Genomic DNA, 25,042 nt, shown 5'->3' on the forward strand with positions numbered 1-25,042 from the left:
CCTCTGAAAGGAAGGACCACATGACTTTTTTCCTAAAGCAGATCGAGTCCTAGGCAAGGAGAATTTCTAGACTGAAGAACCTCAGGTGTGTTTATTAATGAATCAAAAAGACAATATGCCCAAGGATATAACATATTCCACGACAGTCTTCCTGGGAGACTTTTTTCAGGCTGGAATGGTCTAGAAGCAGTGTCTCAGGACCTGTGCAATAACCAAGTCTCTGTTTGGGTATTGAGACAGGGTATGCCTGGTGATCTGTGAATTTAACATGGAGTTTCCAATGGAGTCTGAACTCTCGGGGCTGACTTTGAAAGGAGGAATGTCAGGGTCACTCAGTCTATCTCCTCCCTCCATCTGGGTCCCCCAGTACTTGGCCTTCTAAGGAAAAGGGTCTGGGGTATCTTGAGAGGGTCAAGGAAATGGAGCTATGCAGACACAATGCTCAGGAGCTGGGCTGAGGTGGAGATGGGTCGGAGGAAGGGAAAGATGTAAAGACGGTGGGTGGTGGCTGCTTCAGAGTAGAGGGAGTACTGCAGCTCTGAGCCTTCGTCCAGAAAGGAAAGGGAAAGCCCAAAGGATTGGCTAGAGCCTGAATAATGGCTGATATATTGTATCAACCTCTCTGAACCTTAGCTTAATATCTATAAAAATTTATTGATATACTATATTAGTACATATAAAATTATATGGCATAATATATTTATATATTTATATTTAATACGTTATTAAGTCTTATTATCAAATATTAAATATATTATTAATTCTTCTTACTAATACTCACTCCTCAGAGAGTAGGTACCCACTGCTACCTCATAGGGTTTTGGTGAGACTCTGGTACCACGTACATGGGAAACGAAGCGCTTAGCTCCATGGTTGCTGCACAGAACATGGTCAATGCACAGAAGCTATCTGATTGTAAGCTTACAATCTGGCCTATGTTCCCACTCCAATCATTTCCCCAGACTCCCACTGACAGCTTCATTCTGGAGGGAGGGGCTAGATGGTCTGAGCTACCATTTGTTCCAGAGCCCAGGAAGCCTGGTTCTCACCTGTGCACTCCGGATCACTGCCTGTCCAGGTGCCATTGACAGAGCAGTGTCGGCTGAGCAGGCCTGTGGCATAGTAGCCTTCACGACACTCGTAGACAATGGAACTGGAGAACACTAGACCGTCACTGAACACCACTCGGGCATTGCTTGGGGTTCCGGGGTTCCCACATGAGATTACTGGGAGAGCAAAAGAATGCATTATTCCCCAGAACCAAAACTGCTTGAGTTGAAGACCCACATAGGACCCTGATGATGGGGACACATCTCAAGCTGCTTTTGGGTCGGACTGTGTCACTTATAGAAAAGGACAGACCTGTAATAGATTTTTACTTCAGAATGATTTTATTTGTATGTGTGTGTATGCATTGCTGTGTGCATGTGTGAACACATGTGTGGAGATCAGAGTGGCCACTCCCTACCTTACTTTTTTGAGAGACAGGGTCTCTCACTGAATCTGAGTTCATGAGATTGGCTGGTTGCTTGGTCGATGGGCTCCATGGAGTCCTGTCTCTGCCGCAAGGCTCCTTCCGCCAGCACCGAGGCTATAAGCACAAGCCATCATGCCCACTTCTCCACGGGTGCTGAGGATCAGAACTCAGGTCTTCAGCTCACACAGCAGACCTTTCACTGACTGAGCCACCTCCCCTGCTCTAGTTCTAACACCATGTTCCTGCCATCAGTGATAATATTTACATAGACATTTCTCCAGAGTGCTGGCTAATGGGACTCTTGATCTGATTGATCTTTTATTTTTCAATAGAAAATAGAGTTATTTTCATACAGCGTATGAAATATCTTCTCCCAGATCTTTCCCAACTCCCCACTGCCCCAACTCCATGCCATCTTTCCTCCCTCTGGTTCTGTTTCTTAGGTCTCTGTTATCCATGGAAAAGGAAGTTGAGAGCAGGAGAGAAAGGAAGAGGTGAGAACTCTGTACTCCAATACCACAGCCCTAGCCTTCAGCAGCAGATACTGGCTTAGCTTGTCATACAGTTAGCGAAGAAAGGTTGGCACAATGCTTGGCTGTTTTTCCCCTCAGTTTTTAAAATTAGGCATAAGAATAACAAGTTTTGTTTCTTAGCATTCTTCAAAGGTGAGTTTATTTAGGAGCATTTGAATTCCTGGATTTAGATATATTTAGCATCCACTGCTGTTGTTATTGCTGTTGGCATTAAAGTAGCCCCCACCTTTGGCTGAGGGGAGCTTCTTCACTATGGCCCATGGGTTTCTTTTATATGACCCCAAAAGGGTCCTTGCTGGAGAGGTGGGATATTCCAGGTTTATCTTGTATATTCCAAGACCAAGCTCTGCAACCATTTCTCCAAAGAATTCGGATCCTTTGAATGGAGAATAGATTTGGAACCACAGTGTGGGCACTAAGGATCTGCATCATGACCAGGCAGTCATTGATTCTAGATGCCTGGGTTGTGTAGATAACTTTTTGAATAGAAAATATGTCAAGAGAGCATAGTGATACTGCCAGTCCAACTTTGGGATTAGGAGTTTGACTTAACTTCTTTTAAAATAAAAAGTCTTTAAGAAGAGAGAGTGTGTGTATGTGTATGGTATATGTACACATGTGTATGTACACAGAAACGTGTCTCTGCAGAGGTTGAGGATGATATTGGGTATCCCACTCTACCATTATCTCTGCCTTATACCTTTGAGACTAGGTCTCTCACTGAACCTAGATCCAGGGTGGTGGCCAGCAAGACATAGCAATCCTCCTTTCTGTCCCCTGAAATACTGGAATTATTTGTACATAGCTGTTGTAGGAGCCCACTTGTTCATTCCTGGCTGCCGAGACTCGAAATAACCACATAGAAACTGTATTAATTAAATCACTGCTTGTCCTATTAGCTCTAGCTTCTTATTGGCTTGCTCTTACATCTTAATTTAACCCATTTCTATTAATCTGTGTATTGTCATATGGCTGTGGTTTACTGGCAAGATTCCGGCTCGCCTGTCCCTGGCAGCGGCTACATGGCATCTCCCTGGCTCCACCTTCTTTCTCCCAGCATTCAGTTTAGTTTTCCCTGCCTAGCTCTATTCTTCTCTACTTTAGGCTCAAAGCAGTTTCTTTATTCATTACCAATAAAAGCAACACATCCTCAACGCGGTGGTTACAGGCACTCAGATCCATGCCTGGTTTTTTACATGGGTGCTGGAGATTTGATCGCATGTCCTCATGTTTACAGTGCAAGTGCTCTTACTCATGGTGCTACATTACCCCCTCCCCGCCCCGCCGGGCCTCAAGTCTGTTTGTGAGAAATCCATACACTAAATATGTAGTATAACACCGCAAGCCAGGCAGCTTTTAAACACTGGCGATTCAGTCATTTTCTACTTCAGAGGCTGAGAGACTCAGGAAGAAGAGGCCCATGGATTCCACGTCTGTCAAGAATCTTCCTGCTGGTTTGTGGCCAGTGTCATCTCACCATGTCCTCACACAGCAGGAAGGGCAGGGTGCTCTCTGGTCCCTTTCACGAGAGCTTGACATGAGGGCTTACCTCATGACCTGGCCCTTCCCAGAGGACCCACTATCTTGGCGATCAAAGCTCACCCTACATGAATTTGGGAGGATGAAGGTGGTGTGGGAGGTCTTTCTGTCTATGTGTTGCTTTTATTGGTTAATGAATAAAGGAACTGCTTTGGGCCTATAGCAGAGCTATAGGGGAACAGAGCTAGGTGGGGAAATCTAAACGGAATGCGGGGAGGAAGAAGACAGAGTCAGAGAGACGCCATGAAGCCGCCGCCGGAGATAGACATGCTGAAACTTTGCTGGTAGGCTACGACCATATAGTGATGCACAGATTAATGGAGATGGGTTAAATTAAGATGTAAGAGTTAGCCAATAAGAAGCTAGAGCTAATGGGCCAAGCAGTGATTTAATTAATACAGTATCTGTGTGATTATTTCGGGGCTAAGCTAGGCAGGCAGCTGGGAAGAACAAGCAGCCTTCTTGCTCTGTGAAGGCATTTAGATCACACAATGGGTCTCCTCTGCTCACCAATGTGCCTCCAACACAGGCTATAAAATTTAGCACATGATTGCCGAATTAAACTACAGGGAAAATTAATCATCTACGGGCTCATTTAGTCTTTGTTGGCTTTTTCTTTTTGATGTGAGGGGAGAGCATATTCTCTTTGGATTGCTAATAAAAATGGACATGAGCTGTCTGTGGATGTCCACTGTCCAAGGGTGGGCATTTAGGGGAGTGACCAGGAGCGGGAGTGCTGGGGCAGGGCAGAGGGGAGGAACAGAAGGGCCATACATTACCTTCACACTCAGGCTGTGACCCGCTCCACGAGCCATTGGCTTGGCAGGTTCGCTCTGAAGATCCTCGGAGCACGTGGCCAGCTTCACAACTGAAGCGCATCAGACTGCCTGGGGCAAAGCTGTCCCCTAGACGGATGCCATGGGCTGGGATTCCTGGGTCACCGCAGACACCTGTGCTGGTTCCTGTGGAAGGAGAATCCAGATGACATCGAGGGATTTTTTAGTGTGTGTGTGTGTGTGTGTGTTATGGATGTAAGTGGAGCTAAGGTCTGGGCGAGAGAAAGAGATGCTGTGTTGTTAAAGAGGAAGCGAAGAACCCCATGGATGATGGAGGTGACAAAGGACTGTACCCAGCCCACAGTGTCTGCACTAATTATAACTTAAGTGCTCAGGAGATAAGGTGAAGGAAGGCAGACAACAGGAGACAGAGCCTGAGGGAACCAGGTTCCGTGCTATGGAGAAACACTACAGAGCCCCACGGAGGAGGAAGAAGTCAGAATAGATGTTCTACCTCACTAATAGTCAGAGCACACAGATCCAAATCCTTGGTAAGTCCTCAGGAGCCACAAGGAAGGGAAGCTTATGCCGGGCTAGAGCTCCAACGGTCCAGGTTGCCACATCTTCCGCTCCTCCCTCTCACCTCATCTCCTCCCGCACCTGCTGACCAGGGGTGCCCTCTCCAGTCTCAGCATCATTCTTGGTCTTAGCTTAGACGCCCGCCATTCATTTGCCTGAGTGTCTGCAAAAGCCTCCCAAACAGCCCCTTCCTCTTAATCTCCCCCAGCTGAAGCTCCGGCCTCAATCACTGACCTTGGAGAACCATCTCACTCCGTCTCTTTCCCGTAAGAACATCTCTGGGGGATTTTTAGTGCTGACAAGATAAAACCCCAAACTCTTTACCACAGTTTTAGCCTCTAACAGCTCAGCCTGAACTGGATTCTTCTGGCCTTTATTTGTCTTCTATTACTTCAATTTTTTTTTTTCCTACGGGAGCTGGAGAGATAGCTCAGTGGTTAAGAGCACCACCTGTTCTTCCAAAGGTCCCGAGTTCAATTCCCAGCAACCACATGGTGGCTCACAACCATCTGTATTGAGAGCTGGTGCCCTCTTCTGGCTTGCAGGCAGAGCACTGAGAATACAGTATACATAATAGATAAATAAATCTTTAACAACAAAAAATTTTTTTTCCTACCTGTCTTGTGTGTGTGTATGTGTGTGTGTGTGTGTGTGTGTGTGTGTGTGTGCATATGAACACAATTGGCCAGAGCATGTGAGCTGGCTAATTTTGTGCCAACCTGACACAGGTTAGAGTCATCTGAGAGGAGGGGACCCCAGCTGAGAAAATGCCTCCATAAAACTGGACTGTAGGCAAGCCTATAGAACATTTTCTTAGTTAGTGATTCATCTGGGAGTGCCCCGCCCATTATGGGTGGTACCATCCCTGGGCTGGTGGTCCTGGGTTCTATAAGAAAGCAGGCTGAGCAAACCAAGAGGAGCAAGTCAGTAAGCAGCACCCCTCCATGGCCTCTGCATTAGCTCCCGCCTCCACGATCCTGCCCTGTTTGAGTTCCTTTCCTGACTTTCTTCAGAGCTGGATCACGATGTGCAAATGACAGCATGTTATGTGGAGATCAGAGGACCATTTGAAGGCACCAGTCCTCTCCCTCCTCCGTGAGTTCCAGGGATCAAACTCAGCTTGTCAGGTACCCACCGAGCCACCTTCTGTTACTTTCAAAGTTTCGTTTTACTTTTACTTGATTAGTAATGATTAATAAATGATATAACAAGAACTGGGTACAAATGATATTTTGATTCAATGCTGTCTATGTTCTTGCCATGAGGAAATGGTAACTATTTGGGGTGACTAATCCTGGTCCTTTAGGTGAAGATCGCCTAGCACAAACTTGACTGCTTTACACTCTGCCGTCCCATTTCTGTCCTGCCCCCTCTGGTATGCTACACTCTCACGTTTGCCTGCCTTTTGACATCCTACAGACCCTCTCAAGAGGATGTTGAAGGACCCGAGGAGCCAAGGAGGGCAGACAACAGGAGACAGAGCCTTAGGACCTAGTTCCCTCCCGGGAGGGAACCGGGCTCCGTGTTACAGAGACACACTGTGGAGCTACCGCGGAGGAGGAAGATGTCAGAATAAGTGGCTTGTGAGGAGATAGACTTCAGCTTCAGTGGCATCTGTTCCCTCACGGACACACATGTATAAGCATTGAACAGCATTTGAAACTTCAGTGGGTTTGCTGGAGTCAAAACTGCGTCAGTCAGAACTCTTATCATTTATCCTTGGCTCTTTCACCTCCAGCCTGAGAATTTCTCATTGTCTCAGACGGTGAGAATATGAAGTAGCCCTGTGTTTCTCATTCTGCCTCAAAGAATGGGGCTCCTTCAAACTACAAACTAAGCATTTAAAAAATAGAGAACCTGTTACATTTGGTTAGATTTTATTGCCTTTTGGAATTTTCCAGGATGAAGCATAGGTAACAGCTGGTGCTGGCGTTCTGGAAGGTTCCCCTTAAGGCAAATGGTTTAGTTTCCACACTGGCTAATCTACCTCTCTGGTGATATTTTGTTTGTGCTCTAACAAATAAATCTTGCCTGAGTATCAGAGAGCAAAGCTAGCCACACTAGCTAGCCATAGAGGGCAGGCAGTGGTAGCACACACCTTTAATCCCAGCACCTGGGAGACAGAGGCAGATGAATCTCTGTTAGTTCAAGGCCACCCTGGGCTACGTGTGATTGATCCAGTCTAAAAGAGAAACAGAGCTCATACAAAGGTGATCCCAGCACTTGGGATCCCACACCTTTAATCCCAGCACTAGCGAGGTGGAGACAGGAGTGGTATGGCTGGGCAGAGAGGGGAATATAATGTGGGAGGAGACAGGAGCTCAGTGCAGTCAGTCTGAAGCAGCCTGAGGACAGGATAACCCCTTTGGTCTGAGCATTGGTAGGGGTAAGAACTCTCTAGTGGTTGGCTGCTCTGCTTCTCTGACCTGCAGCATTAACCCGTATATCTGACTCTGGGTTTTTATTATTAACACCAATTAGAATTCATGCTACATACCTCAGCTGGAGCCAGCACTACTGTAAGCAGGCATGAGAGCTGAGTTCTCCAGCTCCAGGCTTGTTCTAACAGGATGTCCCCCACTGCACTCCCTGAGCTATATGGGAACCTGGGATAGAACACTGCACTCGGGTGGCACATACACAGAGGGTGATGCTGTACTGAAAAAATACTTCAGCAAACATGGTGAGACCTAAAATGGGTCTTGAACTGTCTGTGTCTGCATGTCTTTTGTGTCCTTTGTGGTCAGGGGCTGCTGACTAAAGGCCTGAGGAGGGCTTGTTATTCCTTATCTAGATTCTGATTGCATAGGATGAGGCTTGGGAGTTGGAGTTCTTGAACATGTCATTTCTCTCTCTCTCCTCTCTCTCTCTCTCTCTCTCTCTCTCGCTCTCTCTCTCTCTCTCTCTCTCTCCCTCTCTCTCTCTCTCCCTCCCTCCCTCTCCCTCTCCCTCTCCCTCTCTCTCTAATTTTTTTGAGACAGGGTTTCTTTGTGTAGCTTTGACTGTCCTGGAACTCACTCTGTAGACCAGGCTGGCCTTGAACTCACAGAGATCTGCCTGCCTCTCCTCCTAATGCTGGGATGTGCCTTTAGGCATGTGCCACCACTGCCTGGCAAATGTGTTCTTTCTTAAAGACACACAGGAGAGGCCTCTGCAAAAGACACATGAGTGATTTAGCCAGGAAGGCTTTGGCTCAGCTTTCTGGACAAGAATGGCCTCTGTCACGCTTTCTAGCTTCTGCTAGCTCAATGTTAGAGAAGAAAATGATTCTCTGGGTTAGAAGAGACTTTCACTTCCACATTGTGCCCAAGAGAATGACTGTGCTATTGGGCAGGAAGTTCTTGAAGCCTCTGTTTTGTTTCTTTCTCCTCTACTTAGCACTTTCCTGTGCATGGAGAACAAAGCAGATCAAAGAGACTTTAAGAACACTCTTTGTCCCAGAAACAGTGCCTAGAACGAAGCACTATGTGCAAATATTATCACAGAAGAGATGGACCAATGCATGGCTATACCTCTAGCCTCCTTTGAATGCCCCTTCTTCCTGGAACTTGCTCTGGATGCCCAGGACCTCTGCATACAAGACTCCGCCCTTTCTAGTCTACATCTCAGTCATATCCACCGGAAGTCCCAAAGGAGGCAGTCAGGGACCTTGATAGTGGGTCTCCCTCCGCCCAGGCTAAAGGCATCTTTATGGTTCATAAGGAGTCTTATGACTTCATTTGTCAAGTGGTCCATGAGATTAACAAGGCCGAAATCCTAGTGGTCATAGTAATGTGTCTGGGGTTGATCCAGGAAACCAGCTACTCTTTGGCACAGTGGTTTGGGGACCTTTTTCTTTTTGGAGAGACTTAATATATTTCTGGCTCAGTATTCGATCAGAGTCCTAAACACTGGTAAACAGGCTTTTCTGGAAATCTTGAACTACAAGGGCTGTGTGTCTAATGAGGAGATGTGGTCCTTTGTGACAAGGAGGCTGGGATCTTTACCTCTGGGAAGGAACTAGAAGGGGGAAGGGCTAAGAATTGGTAACCGGAAGGCAGGCTCCCCAGGGAATCTCAGGCTCCAGAGCACCTGCCCCCTGTTGGCATTCTTTGGTAGTGCCAGGTATGTTTACCCCAAAGCAGATTCAGCTGTGGCTGGGCTGTTGCTTTTTAGCCCCATGGTTTCTGCTGGTGGTGGTACAACTCACTTCCAGATGTTTTGCTCTGTTGCAAGACTTTATGGATAGATTTCTGGTTTAGGGAATGTGGACATGGGATCTTTAGTGGCTCCCTGCATCTGCTACTTCAATTATGTGCTAGGGTTCTCACGGAGACTAGTGAGTTAGAATTTAGTAGAGGGATTGCCTAGGGACTGGTGACTCAGTGTGGAGACTATCCGGGGAGGCAGTCAGAACATGGGACAAGTTGAATTAGGTACTGATGAGAGGGAATAAGGCAGGTTGATCCCAGGGATCCTGAAACGGGCAAGAAGATCACTGGGGTGGGCCTGGACCTGGACTGTCATCCCCAGGAGTACACAGACTTAGATTTCTAGAGAGGACTAACGCTCCAGGTGGACCTCATTGAGACGTGCCCTTGGCCTTTGGCTGTTTGAATTCAGTCAGAACTGACAAAGGGCAGATTGCACTTGGAGTCCCTTCTAGTGGTGCTGTCTTGTGAAGGATGGGCTCCAGGCTCCCAAGTTGTAATGTTCTCATGTTCACGGACTATGCTCCCACCAGCCAGTGCCCTCCGGTGCCCTGCACACCCCACTCCATACCTGAGCAGTGGGGGAGGGAGCCTGTCCAGTGTCCATCCAGTCCACACATGCGGGTGGCATTGCCCACCAGAGTTCGCTTGCCTGTGCAGCTGTACCGCACGACGGCCCCCACTATGTAGCTGTCTCCGGACATCTGGGCGTGAGGTGGAGAGCCAGGATGGCCACAGGATACCACTGTGGGAAGAGAGTTAACATCTCAGTGGCTCTGTTGGGGACGGACTACCATCACTCCACACAGGCTTGCTGTGGGAAGCCAGGAAGGGGAGGAAACCTTGGTATTGGTGGGCGTGAACTTCCTTCTGGCTCATGCATCAGGCATTGGCAGACAAAACCCACCCACTTCATACTGTTTCTAAGTTGGAAGCAAAGGGCAATAATACCTATGCAGCACATAGTAGGTATGCAGTAACGTTGGTAATACCTATGCAGCACATAGTAGGTATGCAGTAACATTGGTAATATCTATGCAGCACATAGTAGGTATGCAGTTCTTTTTTTTTTTGTTCATCCTGCTTACCTCTCCCTGTTTCCTCCCTGCCATAGGGCAGACCCAAGATATGCCCAAGGAGAAAGATGGTTTATACAGAACACACAAGAGGCCATCCTTCCTGGGCTGTTTTCATTGGTTCCTTTCTCTGATCTCAAAGTTGCCTCATCAATTATTCCTAGCAAACCTCCTTCACTCTGCAAATTCCTTTGCCTGAAACATCAACACATAGCTGTGAAGGCCAGGGATAATATTAAGACCCCAGAACTGAGACGCACAGGTTAGGGTGTCAGAACTGGGCTTAGTTTCCCCCTTACAGGTCAGCACCTTTCTTGGTCAGTGTACCTTGCTTATTGCCTATTATGTGACAGGCTCCGGTCTGTGTATATGGGGAATAAAGTTCATGCACTCTTAGATCTTATAATGGGGAAGAGAGTCTAAAAAAGGAGTAAATGAATAGCGGTGTTATGATAAGAGGCGAAGCCCAGAAAGGGCAGGGGTGTTTGGGGCAAGCCCAGGGGGCTGCTTTAAAACAGGGTGGTCAAGAATGGTCTCTGTGAGGACAGGTCAGGACTGTGCCATCTGGGGAAAGGACATCAAGGAAGGAACAAGACCTATTCAGGGCTGATGCCAGGATAAATGTGGTGTGTATCTTAGCTGCTTTTCTTGTTTCTATGACCAAGTATCTGGCAGAAGCAACTCGAGGGACTAGGACTTACTTTGGTTCAGTTTGAGGGGCTATAGTCCATCATGGTGGGGAAGACATGGTGGCAGTCAGCCACACTGGGTCTGAAGTCAGGGAGTAGAGAGTGGACAGGAAGTGGAACTGGACTATAAATCACCAAGGCTTATCCCCAGTGGCCTGCTTCTCGGAGGGAGGTTCTACTCTTAAAGCTTTCAGAACATTCCCTAACAGCACCACTAGCTGGAGACTTGGTATGCAAACCCATGAACTCGTGCAGGACTTTTTGTATCCAAACCATAGCCGTGTGCAGATGAACCAGGGAAGGATGGACCAGGTCATGGGGGTGGCACTGGAAACAGGTCATGGTGTAATGTTCTGATTTTATTCTAAGCATAATAGGAAACACCATAGGGACATGACTCAGTTCATGCTATGTCAGGATCACACTGGTGGCTCTGTGGAGGGACAATCGGGATGAGGCTGCCATGAAGCTGTTTCAGAGGATATGATCATGGTTTTGATTGTGTATTGCCATGAGGCAGGTGTTATGGAATAATCTTTTTGTATGCTATGAGGACGTGTTGCTCTCATTGGTTTAACAAAGAGCTAAACGGACAATAGGTAGGCAGGGAGAAGTTAGGCAGGACTTACAGACAGGGAGAGAGCTCTGGGATGAAGAAGGGTGGAGCCGCCAGGAGACCTGGGGAGAAGCAAGTTGAGCATGCCATGCTGAGGAAAGGTACTGAGTCACGTGGTAGAGTGTAGATAAGAAATATGGCTTAAGTTGTAAGAGCTAGTTAGTAACAAGCCTAAGCTATTGGCTGAGCACTTATAGTTAATAATAAGTCTCTTGTATGCTGTGTGGTTATTTGGGAGCTGGCTGGTGGGATGGAAAATTCTGCCAACAGGCAGGAGGATCGTCAACTACACCTAGAAGCAAGGAGCTTTGAATAAAGTCTCCCAGACTGGAGGGCTCACAACAGGTGAGGGCTCACAAAGACAGGTGCACTGGTGATGGCCACAGCTCGGTAGCCATTAGGGCTTCAGGAGTGCATCTTTGCCTCTGTGTCAGGGAGATGGGGGAGGAGTAACCCACGAGACTCCCCTTCAGCAGCAAGAGTGCAGATTCCCAAGGGCACCACTCATTCCATAAGACTGAGGGGCCAGCAACCAGCCCCTCCTCTGGCTTCGCTTTTCTCCATACTGTCCCTGTAACTTTTCCTGATAGCAGTGAACGCCACTGTCACTCATGGAGTAGCCTCAGGTGCCAGAGAGTAAAGGAGTGCCCTGCGGATTCACCCATGCAGCCTCTGAACAACCCTATGGGATGGTTAGCCCAGCATTTTCTTTTTCTTTATGGAATAGTCGCAAGGAAGGAAACTATTCAAAGGTGACATGGTAACAAAGACCAGAAAGAAATACATTGTCGAGAGTGACAATGGACCCCATGAGTGAGGGTACTTAAGGGTTCCACAGAGTGTTTGGGGCTCGCTTTCCCGAGGACCAAAAGAGAGTTCAGTTGCTAAAGTGAAGTAGCATGAACGCTTCTGTTTCATTTGGCAGGCTTGGATTATGTAAACCATTTCTCACAGCGCATGTTCTGTCCCATGATGCATTTGATTTTTAGTATATGCATGTCCAAGTATCCCCATCATTTTCTAAAGAAGCCATGACGCTGAGAGGATAATGGGTTTCTCCAAAGCTGTGTGGTTTGTTCAGTGGCAACGCCAGAGTTAGCATCCAGGCTGACCTGGATACTGACATCCAGCCAGACTGACAGTTTGCTTCAGTCCTCCTGCGGAAAGGGGCTCATGTCTTATGTGATGGTTAAAAATTAATTAGCAACATGGCAAAATCTAGAATTACCTAGAGGACAGCCTCTGGGCATGTCTGTAGGGAACTTCTGGACTGGGTTAAGTAAAAGGGAAAAACCCATTCTAAATGTGGTGGCGCCATTCCATGGGCTATGTAGAAAAGAAGAAAATGAGCTGAGACCAGCACTCCTCACTCCTCACTTCCTCTATGGATTCAGCATGACCAGCTGCCCCAGACTCTTGCCGCCATGACTTCCCTGCCACAGGGAACTGTACCCTCATACTGCCACCCAAAGCATTCCTCCTTCCTAGGTTGCATTTGTCAAATATTTTGCCACGTGTTATCTTTCTGGAAAAGCCAGAAAGGGGTAAAATGACAATAAGGTATCTCACTACACAGTCATCTCTGCAGGGAGGGGTCCTCAAAGGTCTTAAGGGTTCAATGGCAGTACCAGAGGGAATAGGGAACAGCCCCCGTCCAGGAAGAACGTGTGTAAATTAGCATGGCACCTTTGCAACAGGGCCCCAAGAAGGGTCCTGATGTTCAAGGAGCAGCCAGAATGCTGCAGTGATATAAAATGCATGTGTACACAAATGAACACATGGTGGGGGGGGCGGGTTCTGTCCTATGTCTTTCCACCAGTTATGCAAAGCAAATGGATCTACTTACAGAGACACTGTGGACGGGGTCGGTCCCAGGTGCCATCTCCCTGGCAGCTGAGCGCCGGTGTGCCCAGGAGGTAGAAGCCATGGCTGCACTGGTAGGACACAGTGGTCCCGAAGCTGAACCTGTGGGGGCCGCTGGCATGGATCTGCCGGATGCTGTTCTCTTGGTGCCCAGGATCCGTGCAGTTGATGACTGTGATTGTAAGTGACAGTGAGACACTGAGATCCGGACGTGAGGACAACAAGCAGGAAGCTGGTCTGGCCTTGAGGCCGAAGCCCTTCTGCTCTACCTTGGTCACCTGGTCATGGGTTCATCCTCCATGTCCAGGTGGCCATCCCCTCCCCCGAGGAGCCGGCTTCCCCTCCTAGACCACTCGGCCTCTCTCCCTCAGCGCTCCCAGTGCTGACTGTCCTGGACCGATTGCTTCCACCCTCAAGAGCATGGCTGTCTTGCCTCTGTGTGCCTGACCCCTGGCGTAGCGTGGCTCCTTCCCAAAGCTCATCTGTTGTGACACAGACACACCGAACCCGGTTTGAGGAGCACTTGTTCTCTCTCTGAAATTGTTTTAGTTACTTTTTAGAGTATTTTGAAAGGCATTAGTATCCTGGAGGACTCAATTGGTTTTAAAATGAGCAAGGGTTTCTAAAGAAGCTGTAAGCAAAATCAGAGTGTTTTGAATCATGACTATACTTGTCATAACCCGTACCGTGTGCTTTGGCTTCCAAACACTTCCATGTGCACCATATTACATTAGTCTCATAGTCATAGAGTCAGGTGGTCAGAAAAAGCATGGGTATATTTTCCTTCTGTAAAGTAGGATATTTACTTTATTTACTTTACTACATAAGGTTTTGTTTTCCTGTATGTTTGTGTGCGCTTGCATCTTTATATACAGGTTAGAGGACAACCTCAGGTGTGGCTTCCTTCCTTCCTTCCTTCCTTCCTTCCTTCCTTCCTTCCTTCCTTCCTTCCTTTTTTTTTTTTTTTTTTGGTATTTCGAGACAAGCTTTCCCAGTAGCTGTGGGTCTGGCCTTGAACTCACAGAGATCCACCTGCCTCTGACTCCCAAGCGCTGGGATTAAAGGTGTGAGCCACCATCGCCTGGCCAGATGTGGTTTCTTAGGCGATGTTCACTTTTTAAAAGCTATCGATGCGTGTATGCATGCGCATATGTATGTGCACACATGTGTTTGTATGTGCATGTGGATGCAATATAACTTTGCATGACCACATTGCCCACCTCCTGTGAGACAGGGTCTCCCACTGGCTGGAGTTCAGCAGTTAGGCTAGACTGGCTGGACTTAGCCCCTGGGGCAAGCTTGTGGGCTCTGGAGCTTTAGCTCAGGGCATCATGCCCCTCAGGCAAAGGCTTTAATGCCTGGGCCAGCCTCCCCAGCCCTAAGGTATTTGACCTTTGATGAGTCTCTGAGGCTTTACAGCTGGACTGTGGTGGAAAACCCTTCACAACCAGTCTAGAGTTATCCGGGAGCATCTGACTTCCTCTCTGCCTCTCTTACCGTCCACCCTGCTTCTTCATGCCAATTAGGTTTGTTTGCACTTGTTTTTCATCCCATTCTGCTGTTTAAATCCTTTCCTCATCAACAGAGCATGAGTGCACGCGGTTACAAAGGAGCCACAGCAGCAATTTTGCAACCGTGAGGAAGACCAGGATGTCCCTCGGAGATGATACAGCTTCTACATTCCTTGCTTATGTGAAGAAGACCCTCTGACTCCTCGCTTGGGAGTCAGAGGCAGGTGGATCTCTGTGAGTTCAAGGCCAGACCCACAGCTACTGGGAAAGCTTGTCTCGAAATACCAAAAAAAAAAAAAAAAAAAAAAAAAAAAAGGAAGGAAGGAAGGAAGGAAGAAAGGAAGGAAGGAAGCCACACCTGAGGTTGTCCTCTGACCTGTATATAAAGATGCAAGTGCACACAAACATACAGGAAAACAAAACCTTATGTAGTAAAGTAAATAAAGTAAATATCCCACTTTACAGAAGGAAAATATACCCATGCTTTTTCTGCACACACAAGCATGCACACACGCATATACGCAGCAGCATTATATGATGATAAATTATTTGTTCTATGAACTAAATAAGGCTTGCAAGATGAAACTTGATTTCCTCTTAAGACCCATGGTGAAGTGTTCCACAACTGTATCTAGGGGCTTAATGGCTCCATTTGTGACCTATCACAGCCTCAAGGATTCCTTGCATGAGGGAAATGATCCTGGGACTGAATGCCAATGGCTAGTCCTCCTAGGCTGCAGAAGCCTACAGGGTGGGGGAGACGGCAGGGCAGGAAGGGTGACTCACTTCTGCAGGTGGGCAGCGTATCACTCCACTGACCGCTGGCCAGGCACTGGGACCTGGCGGCCCCCTCAGCTATGTATCCCGGGTTGCAAACGAACTTGACCACGTCGTTGAGGTTGAACTGGTTGCCCTGAGTGAGACCGTTGATTGGATTGCCTGGGTGTCCGCAGGTAATTGCTGCAATCAGAACAGAAGATAGGTGAGCCTGCCGTCTATTCCACAGCCCCACATCAGCCTCTTCTCCCCTAGGATGCTGCTTGACCTGCATGTGTCTCCAGGGAGAGGAGGCTTTGGCTAGATCATTGAGGATGTGGGATAGGCGGGGTATGCCTCGCAGTTAGTATTGTTTGCTAACTTTGTGCCAGTTGGGCAAAGGATCATGATGCCCTCACCAAAGCTAAAAGCCATTCCATCTAACTCAGAAGTGTGATGAATGACATGGTAAGCTGGGGAGCCCCGACTTTTAAGGGAAGAAAAACCAAAAAGCCTGGAAGGGGAAGTGAGGAGAGGTCAGAAACAAAGGTCAGCGTAGTTCAACATGAGGCGCAGACCGAGCGAGGGGACAATCCCAGGCCTCGGAAGATAATCTAAAAGGTTGTCAGGTAGTCCAAAGAGGGAAGAGTGCCAGCCTGTGGGTTCACTGGTGACCCAGGCATGTCTTCTGCTGTCGCAGCCCGAGTTCACTGCCTCCCCATTACTCCTAGGCTGCAGACCTTGTTCAGGGACAGCAGGAATAGCCACTGCCACCTGTTGCTACCTCCTGTGTGCCATTCTGCCCCCAGAGCCCTGTGTTTGCCTCCTGCTCCACAGCTTCGTCTGTGACATCTCCTGGCAGCAGGGCTCAGGACCAGGGCTCCTTTTCATGAGGAGGTTCTTCCTGGCCAGAGAAGAGAGAACTTGACTCAAACTATAGTGGCTTTTGCTGCCAATGAGGGAAGCGGAAGATGACTGGAGCAGACAGCCGTGATACTTCACTTGAACTGTCACCTTGACTGAGTGGAGAAATGCCCCAAGTTCAGAAAAGCCCGTGTCTGCATGCCTCGATGAGGGTGAGACCCAATGAACAAATTAGCGATCCCTTAATGGAATGATTGTGCTATGGCAGTTAGGAGATGGTGGAAAGGAAGAGGCGGGGTCTAGTGGGAGGAAGTACGTCATGGAGGGCTTGGCCTAGCGACCCTGGCTTCTTCCTGTTTTGCCTTTCTGGGCTTCCTGGCTGCTGTGACATGAACTGTGGGCTCCACCACCGCCTTCCCACCATGATGGATGAATGCTTCTGAATCCTGGAGCCTAAAATAAATCTTTCTGGTTGTTTATGCCAGGCACACTGGTTCACGGGGACGAAAGCCCGAGTTCTTATCCCAAGACCTGTGACTTTGACCCAAGTCTAACCAGAGTGTCTTTAGGCTAGCCAGGCATTCTCTACCCAGGCCCTGGCATCAGGCATTTTCATGTGAGCCTCTTAGGTGTAATGAAACGTGTTTGATGTAGACACATCTGGAAGGAGGGCTGGATATGGATCCGTCTCACTTTCTGTAAACTCAACACAGAGGAGGTCGCTAAGGCTGGTTTTAGACATTACTGTGGAGCATCCTGCTTGTCTAGTGGCTTGCTCCATGTATGAGGAGTTAGATGAAGAGGAGCAATTAGAGACAAAACTTTGCCTGATAACAGTTAAGAGCAAAAACCCTTGCATTTTACATTTTAAGGCTCACTTTAGGGAACTCTAAAAAGTGAAGAATTTTCCAAATTACTTGTAGGTAGCAGAGGATCATGGTGCCCAAGTAAATCCCCCCCCCCAAATGCAAATTAACAAGAACAAATAAAAGAACAGAAAACCTAGGCCTGCGACAACCAGGACAGGGACTGCCCCGGGCTTTAAACTGCCTGGGAGTTGAAGAATGAACAGAACAAGCCAGGCACAGCAGGCCTGAGCCAGACCCTAAAACTGTAATCTAAGAGGAATGAGAGTGGAGTGGATGCATTCAGAGACCCACAGGATATCCAGGGAAGCTGTCTTGTAGCATTCAGCCCTTGGAGAAATATCAGACTTCAGGGGTAAAGTGAAAAACAGCAGAGCCTCCCTGAAAACCACCAAGTGGGAACCGAATACACTTCTACAGGTTGAATGTTCAGACGGAGCGCGGAGCAGTGGTTGCTCGGGGAAGGGCGAGCGCGAAAAGGAAGCGCTGGTGTGATGATTCAAAGGTGCAGTGGCACAGGACTGGTGACAGTGACAGAGCCTGGGGCCCAGGGCACAGCACAGCGCCTGCAGTTAACAGCACTGTATTGCGCGCTGAACTTTTCCCAAGAGAGTAGGCTTCAGGCATGCTTCCCATCCGCACGAAAGAAAGGAAATGATATTGTAATTTTCTCGACAGTTGTCATTTCCCTATGGACATGTGCGCTGAAATGTGTTTAAATAAATACAATAAAGGAGGCGTGGGCTTACATACACACATGCAGTAACATACATCGATAAAAGTATGATGGAAGAATATTTTAGAAAAATCAAAGAAATGACTTGTGATCAAGGATTTTATGGCCAATCTAGCTGCCTTTTGAGTGACAGGGAATAAAAAGGAGTCTCGAACAAGCAAGCATACCTTTGTGCGGGTGCACACCTATCACACCAGCGCTCAGGAGCTGGGAGGACAAGGACTGCAAATTTGAGGCTACATAAGGAGACCTCATGCTAAAATACCAAGGGCTGGGGATGCAGCTTAGTGGTAAAGTGCTTATTTAGTACACACCAGGTCATGGGTTTGATCTACAGGGTGCGAGTATGTGTGCACACACACATACACATACACACACTAATCACCACTACTATCATCACCATCACCAGCATACACACGCACTCACCACCACCACCACCAGCACACACACACACACACACACACACACACACACACACACATGCACGCAAAAACCATGGAGGAACTTGAGGAATACTATGTAAAGTGTGGCACTGAAGATTCCACTAAAGATTAAACTTGACCCTGGAAGGCTTCAGCAGTATTGGTGGTGAATTTAACTGTGGGTCCGAGAATAAAGCAAAAGCGTGGGGGAGCAATAGACTTAGAATCTATGAGGTCCATAATAGATGTTCCCAGCCCTGACAGAGTAGAAGAAAGGCCACTGAGAATGAGAAGCGGAATGGGGAGCATGTTGTGTAGCTGTTATGTGAAAGTTCAAGGACACTAGGATTGACCAACTAGGTAACAAAGGGTTGAATAGAAAAATGGGGAACAGGTGGCATTTAGGTGTTACAAGTCCAGGGCCAACAACAAAGATCCAAATAGCAAAAGAGAATGACACATCACAAGAGAATTAGGACCAAACATGTAAGACATATCAGCCTATATGGATGACTTTAACCTATGGACAGGAAGATTTTCACGTTGGCCTGGGAAAATGCAATTTAATAGATGTGCCTGCCATTCGGGGACGGTCCAAGATGTGCCAGGAAAAAGTGTGGCAGTGGGAATTCTAAGTCTGAAATCAAGAAAAGTAAAATTCAAGCTAAAAAAATATTAAAAAGCGACGAAGAAGATAATCTTAAAGGTGAGAAGTCAGAATTTGCAACAGAGCTAGAGTAGTTGTGACCATACATGCGCCATACAACATGGAAACTACTGCGGGAGAGGCAGGGACAAATGGAAATGCACTGATCACAGAAGACCTTAAACATGCCTCTCAGAGAAAACAGCTCAAGTGGGTAAAAGGCAGTAGAAATGTAGAGGACATAATTTATAAATGTACGCCTTTTAGGAATACACCTGTCCTTTTGTATAGCAGAATTATTCACAATGCTCATCTTCTCCGGAGCATGTTGGACATTTGTAACAAATGATCAACTGTTTTACACAAGACAAGTATCAATAAATTTTAAGAAATGGAATTATTGTTCATAATGAACATACGATAAAAGCAAAAGAGACCTCTTTGGTTTAGAAATAAAAAAAAATATTCTATTAAAATCTTCCAGGTGTCGGGAGCAATTAATGACAAATTAAAAAGCTTCTAAATATAAGCATTTATTATTAGTATGTATGAGATACAATTAAAACAGTTGATCAGAAGAAATTTTATTGCTCCAAATGTTTACAACCATAAAAATGACACAAAATGAAAGAATGAAAATGAATGAGGTTGCCTGGATATGCTTCTATTATTTGCTTCTTGTATATGCATGTGTGTAATATAATTTGCACACAAACTAGAAAATGAACCAAAAAAAGCACATTAGAAGAAATCACAAGGGAATAATAAAAACAATTAATGACATAGAGACCTGAAAAAATAGATGTAGTGATCATATCTTTGGGGGTAGAAAGAATATACAAAACCTTTAGCTAAGAGGCAAAGGGAAGAAGCCCGTGCTGACACTGAGCCCTGTGGCTAGGGAGAGGGGCTGACATACTTACGCACACAGAAAGGGGTCTTGCCCGACCAGTGATGATCCTGCTGGCAGATGCGCACAGACATGCCAATCAGGCGGAAGCCAGCGCTGCACTGGTACACCACGCTGCCTCGGTAGTTGAAGTTTTCCCCGTTGATGTGCCCGTTGACAATGGGCTCTGGGGTCCCACAGTGTCCAGCTTTGGTGGGATGGGGGAAGAGAGTCCATCAAAGAGAAACTCAATAGAAAGAGGGGTAGAGCTTAGGTGGGTTCTAGAGAAAGGACTAAGTACTCAGCCATGCTTCATGCCCCTCATCTTCCCCAGAGAACAGTGATCCAGGAGTGGCTTCAGGAACCCCAGATGGGACAGGAAAGGTATTGTGGGCACGGTGACCTCCAACACCACAGCTGCAGACTGAATGACCAGGCTTTCTGAGCCACTTCTGTGTTTGTGCACAGATCACCGCTCCTCCAAGTCTCTGGGGTTGCTATGGTTTGAGTATGACCCCAAAGCTTCATGCATTGGAAGCTTGGTGTCCAGTCTCTAGGAGGTGGGGAGGAGTTAGGTTACAACCATGAAACTTATTCCTTTGCCCCTGACTCTGTCATTGTGTGCTACTTCACCACAATCCAGAGACAGTGGAAGCCAAGCGATTATGGGCCCCAAATTCTAGAAACCGTAAGGCAAGATTAATCTTCCCTTGCTATAAGCTGATTATCTCAGATATTTTATCATAGTGCTAGAATCTAACAGAGGGACCATCCCCTGGGTCCCTACTGTCTAGTGAGTATCACAGCCTAGTTAAAGCCATCACAGCTTGTCCTGCTGGTGACAATCGTGTAAGACCTGACGCTTGGCCAAATTCATTCTTTCTGTGTGTCACCTCAGTGAGTTACTTTTATTAAATAAAGCTTGGGCACAGTAGTTTGCTGGCATTCCTTCAGCTCCTTTGACTGTGCAGCAGTGGCTCATAACTGTATCCCAAGCGAGTGCCCCTGAAAGTGGTTACTGGCAAGGACCTTCTGTGCCCTGGAGGTCATGAGCGTGTACACCAGGGACAGATCACCCAATCTGCTCTACTACACTCATATTGTTGATACCCTCCTTGGGAACTGAGAGAGTCCAGAAAATAGTAACAAGAGATAAAGATCAGTCAGGGGGTACATTAGCCTTAGGAGCAGTGGAAGCTCTCTCCTTTGTAAGCTAGTTGTTTGTAAATGCTCCTGCTATTTGCTGTATACATTAGTGTATGTGCATGTGTGTATTATAATATGCATACATATATACATATGGATATACTCAAAATAATTCTCCAATAAATAATATAAAGGATATTTTAGGTGCATTATAAGAATGTGTCTCTACAGGGTGGAGGCCAGGCTGCACTGGTCATCCTAGGGACTAATTAGATGAGGGGGTTGTTCTTCTACTAGAATGTAGACCCCCAGAAACTAGTTTTTTCATTTTTTCGAGTTCCCCAAGAGAAGCTAGTCCCCAGATTTAGTCACAGTGGATGCCTGAAAGTTGGTGCTTGGAGTAAGCAGGCAGGTAGGGTGGGACTGGGGGGGGGTCACTCACCAAGGCAGCGGACTTCAGAACCACTCCAGAGCCCATTGGCCAGGCACTCCCGTACCCTGGAGCCCACCAGCGTGTATCCAGAATTGCAGGAGAAGATGGCAGTTGCTCCATAGACAGACATTGTTCCAATGCGGTGCCCACTTGGAGGTGTGGGGAGCTCTCCACAGGAGATGACTGGAAAGACCATAAAATGCTCAATGAAGCAGTCCCAAGATGGGGACATGAGGCACATGCTGAATAGGATGGAAGCAACGACCAAAGCCAAGGACTGCCTCGCCTTCCTGAGCGTGACCAGAATGCACTGTGATACTGGCTTGCCCCATCAACAGGTATCCCAGGAACCCAGGTTCCATCTCTAGAGACCAGGTGACGAAGACGGAGCCATGGTTAGCAGGAGATGGTGAGTGTGTGGTGTGCTCAGGGCAGACAATGACAGCAGTCTTGTACTTTTCTAATAGGGCAGTGATAGCCTCACAGTCCTCCTCAAGGGAGTATGCCAACAGCCTCCGGCTGATGTACAAGGTGCAACTTGGCCACCGAGGCTAGCCGCAGTGAGGCTGCTCCACACTCAGGATGGCTACTCTGTCAGAAACATGGTATTACAGCACAGGGCCAGGGCTTTCCCTTCCCTTCTGTAGGAGATCCAAGAACACACACACCAATTCATCTAGGTATCGGGGACTGGCCTTTGAGACTCCAAGAACCAAAGGAAAGCAAAAAGCGATGGAGAGGAGGCAGTCAGACTTGGGCGATCCTCCATGCTCCCTCTTTCCCTCCTGGACACACCCAGCTGCAGGTCTTATCATACGTGGATTATGACCTCTTTCTCTTGTCTCTCTAGTAGATTGTAAGCAGCTGGCAGGCAAGAGCCATACTCTGTTTTATTTAAATTATGGTGTGTGTGTGTGCATGTGTGTACACCTCACATGACACTGCATGTGTAGAGGTCAGAGGGAAACTCCAGGTATCTGTCCTCACTTTCCAATGTGACAGGGTCTCATTTCTGCCACACACACCAGGCTAGCTGGCTCCTGATTTCCAGATACTCCTTGGTCTCTGCCTCGGGTCTTGCCGTGAGAGTGCTGGGATCATGAACGTACTCATTACCACGACCCACTTAACTTGGGTCCTCATACCTGCATGGTAAGCTGTTTGCCCACGGAGCCATCTCCCCAGGCAGGCCACAGGCTTTGATTTTTGTACCTCTCTGGTACCTGGCATATAGTTGGGCCCTAGTGAATGAGTTAATTAGAGCATGCTGAGCTGGAGGTTTATTAAAACGGAGCTTTTAATAAGATGACACGGGGCTAAGAAGCAAGTCCTTTCCCAGCTCCGGATGCTAGGTGAGTGTCCAAAATGAGGTATGCTGCACTTGCTGGGGGTTACCCCTCAATCTACCCCATGTATATGAAACAGTTCAGGAAGGAAGTACCATGCAAATGGGCCCAGTCCATCCTCGAGCTTACTTTGGCAGGTAGGCATAGACTCTCCCAGACTCCATCTGCCATTGGCCTGGCAGCGGATGACCCTCTGGCCAGTGTAGTAGTAGCCGGGGTCACAGATGAGCATCAGCTGGGCCTGGAACTGGTACTGGGTCTCATAGATGAGCCTCCACCGGCCGTGTTCCACACTGATGCTGCTGATGTCGGGACAGGTCACAGCTGGGGGAACAAGGAGCAGGGACGAGAATGAGCTAATTGATTATGGAAGACATCACAAGAGTGTAGCACGAGGGACTGGGGAAACTCAGCATGGTAATGATGAATCCAGGGACATTCGGTTCCTAGGCAGGTTTGATGAATGGATGAAGAGAGGTGGGGAGGAGGATGCAGCAAGTGGGGAGCATAGGTCTATAAAATAAAAGGCTGGTATTGTGCCAGGATCAGTTACTGGCTGTGCACTGCACATACCCTTGCTCAGATTACAGGACATCCCCCCGCCCCGTCCCATCCATTCTCTTTTGGATGCCTGTCAAATAACCCAGGCTAAGGGCGGCTTTGAAATTCTGATTCTCTTGCCTCATTTGTGGGGCGCTGGGATTCCAGGCAGGAGCTACCACCCTCAGCTTATGCTGTGTAAGCACGCTGTTAACTGAAGTGCATCCCTAGCTGGAGATCTCTATTGTTTTTCCAGAAATCTGGGTATTTGTTTAAATTTTCTTGATTATAAAATCTTAAGAAGTAATATGCACACTGTGCACACATATGTGTATACACACATATATCTACATTTTTGGGGGGGCAGAGTTTCTCTGTGAAACAGCCCTGGCTGTCCTGGGACTCACTCTGTAGCCCAGACTGGCCTCGAACTCATAGAGATCTGCCTGCCTCTGCCTCCCAATTGCTGTACTACATGTACTACAACTACCCAGCTATGTGTACATTTTTAATGAAGCAAACAAAATAAAAACCTGTATCACTGGACTGAATCTGGCCCAGTAGGCTGCCTATTTGTCTTTGATCCCCACTTTAGAGTTCTGTGATCAAGGGACATTCACGCAGCTTAGCGGTCCTTCTAAGTGCCGTGGTGGTTTATGAATACGCCCCAGAGCATCACGGTCCTTCAGTGTTCTGAGAGTAACTCGAAATGTTGACCACAGTTGGTAGCTGCCCACCTTCATCCTCCCTGAGTCCTCTAAGCCCTGCTACCCACAGGTTCTTAGCTCCCTACTGAACTCAAAGCCCTTTCTTACAAAAGTCTTTTCAGCTGCATCTCCAATTCCTGCCACCTGCCACCATTGCCCCTCGACTCACGGACACACTGTGGGGGGACATTGCTGTTGCTCCACAGGCCGGTGTCCAGACACTCTGTGGTGGCCTCGGCACCCGTCTGGAGGTGGTAGCCTTCATTGCAGCTGTACACAGCCTTAGTCCCCACCGTGTACTCCTTGCCAAACACAATTCCGTTTTGGGGAGCGTCAGGGAGACCACAGGAAAGAGCTGGTAAAGGAGAAAGGATGCCGTGAACACTTCTGACTCATCGTGTTCCAAGACTACACTTTCATACTTCCCGCTAAGGCTCTACAACTTGAGTAAAGACCGACAAACAGGAAAAGCCCCATAAAGAAAGACAGCAGGGAACTGTCATTAGAAATCTCAGAAAAGAACAAACCAGAGGATGGGACGGAGAGAAGTGTGTTCACAGATTAAATATAGGGAAAAGGCTGCAGCTCAAAACCCACAGGAAGGAGCCCCACGGAAGACTTCCTTCCATTCTGCCCCACGAATGTGGTTTCAAGGCATCCAAGCCTCTGCTTGCTAAAAAGAACCAAGTGTCCCCTCTTCCTTAAGGTGTGGGGACAGAGTCCCTTGAAAGAGTCAGGAGTGCCAAGGTGGGGGTTAGCCTTCCAAGGGATGCTCTTTTTAATAAAAAATTTCTCATTACATTTGATTTAATTACTTAATTGTGCGTGTGTGTGTGTGTGTG

The 25,042-nt window shown here is 47.6% G+C and overlaps 1 protein-coding gene across 1 annotated transcript in view; it reads right to left on the bottom strand.

Annotated features, from left to right (window-relative positions):
* Csmd2 (CUB and Sushi multiple domains 2) overlaps nucleotides 1-25,042 on the bottom strand; it is a 551,269-nt gene that overhangs the window by 18,108 nt on the left and 508,119 nt on the right. The window contains exons 50-58 of the mRNA XM_038333470.1: nucleotides 24,370-24,555; nucleotides 23,083-23,277; nucleotides 21,617-21,790; nucleotides 20,063-20,236; nucleotides 15,636-15,809; nucleotides 13,322-13,510; nucleotides 9,666-9,839; nucleotides 4,329-4,511; nucleotides 1,050-1,226 (exon numbers count right to left, since the gene is read on the bottom strand). Of these exons, the coding sequence (XP_038189398.1) occupies nucleotides 1,050-1,226; nucleotides 4,329-4,511; nucleotides 9,666-9,839; nucleotides 13,322-13,510; nucleotides 15,636-15,809; nucleotides 20,063-20,236; nucleotides 21,617-21,790; nucleotides 23,083-23,277; nucleotides 24,370-24,555 (1,626 nt within the window). The remainder of the gene's footprint in view (nucleotides 1-1,049; nucleotides 1,227-4,328; nucleotides 4,512-9,665; nucleotides 9,840-13,321; nucleotides 13,511-15,635; nucleotides 15,810-20,062; nucleotides 20,237-21,616; nucleotides 21,791-23,082; nucleotides 23,278-24,369; nucleotides 24,556-25,042) is intronic.

The sequence above is a fragment of the Arvicola amphibius genome, chromosome 6 (genome assembly GCF_903992535.2).
Source record: "Arvicola amphibius chromosome 6, mArvAmp1.2, whole genome shotgun sequence".
NCBI lineage: Eukaryota > Metazoa > Chordata > Mammalia > Rodentia > Cricetidae > Arvicola > Arvicola amphibius.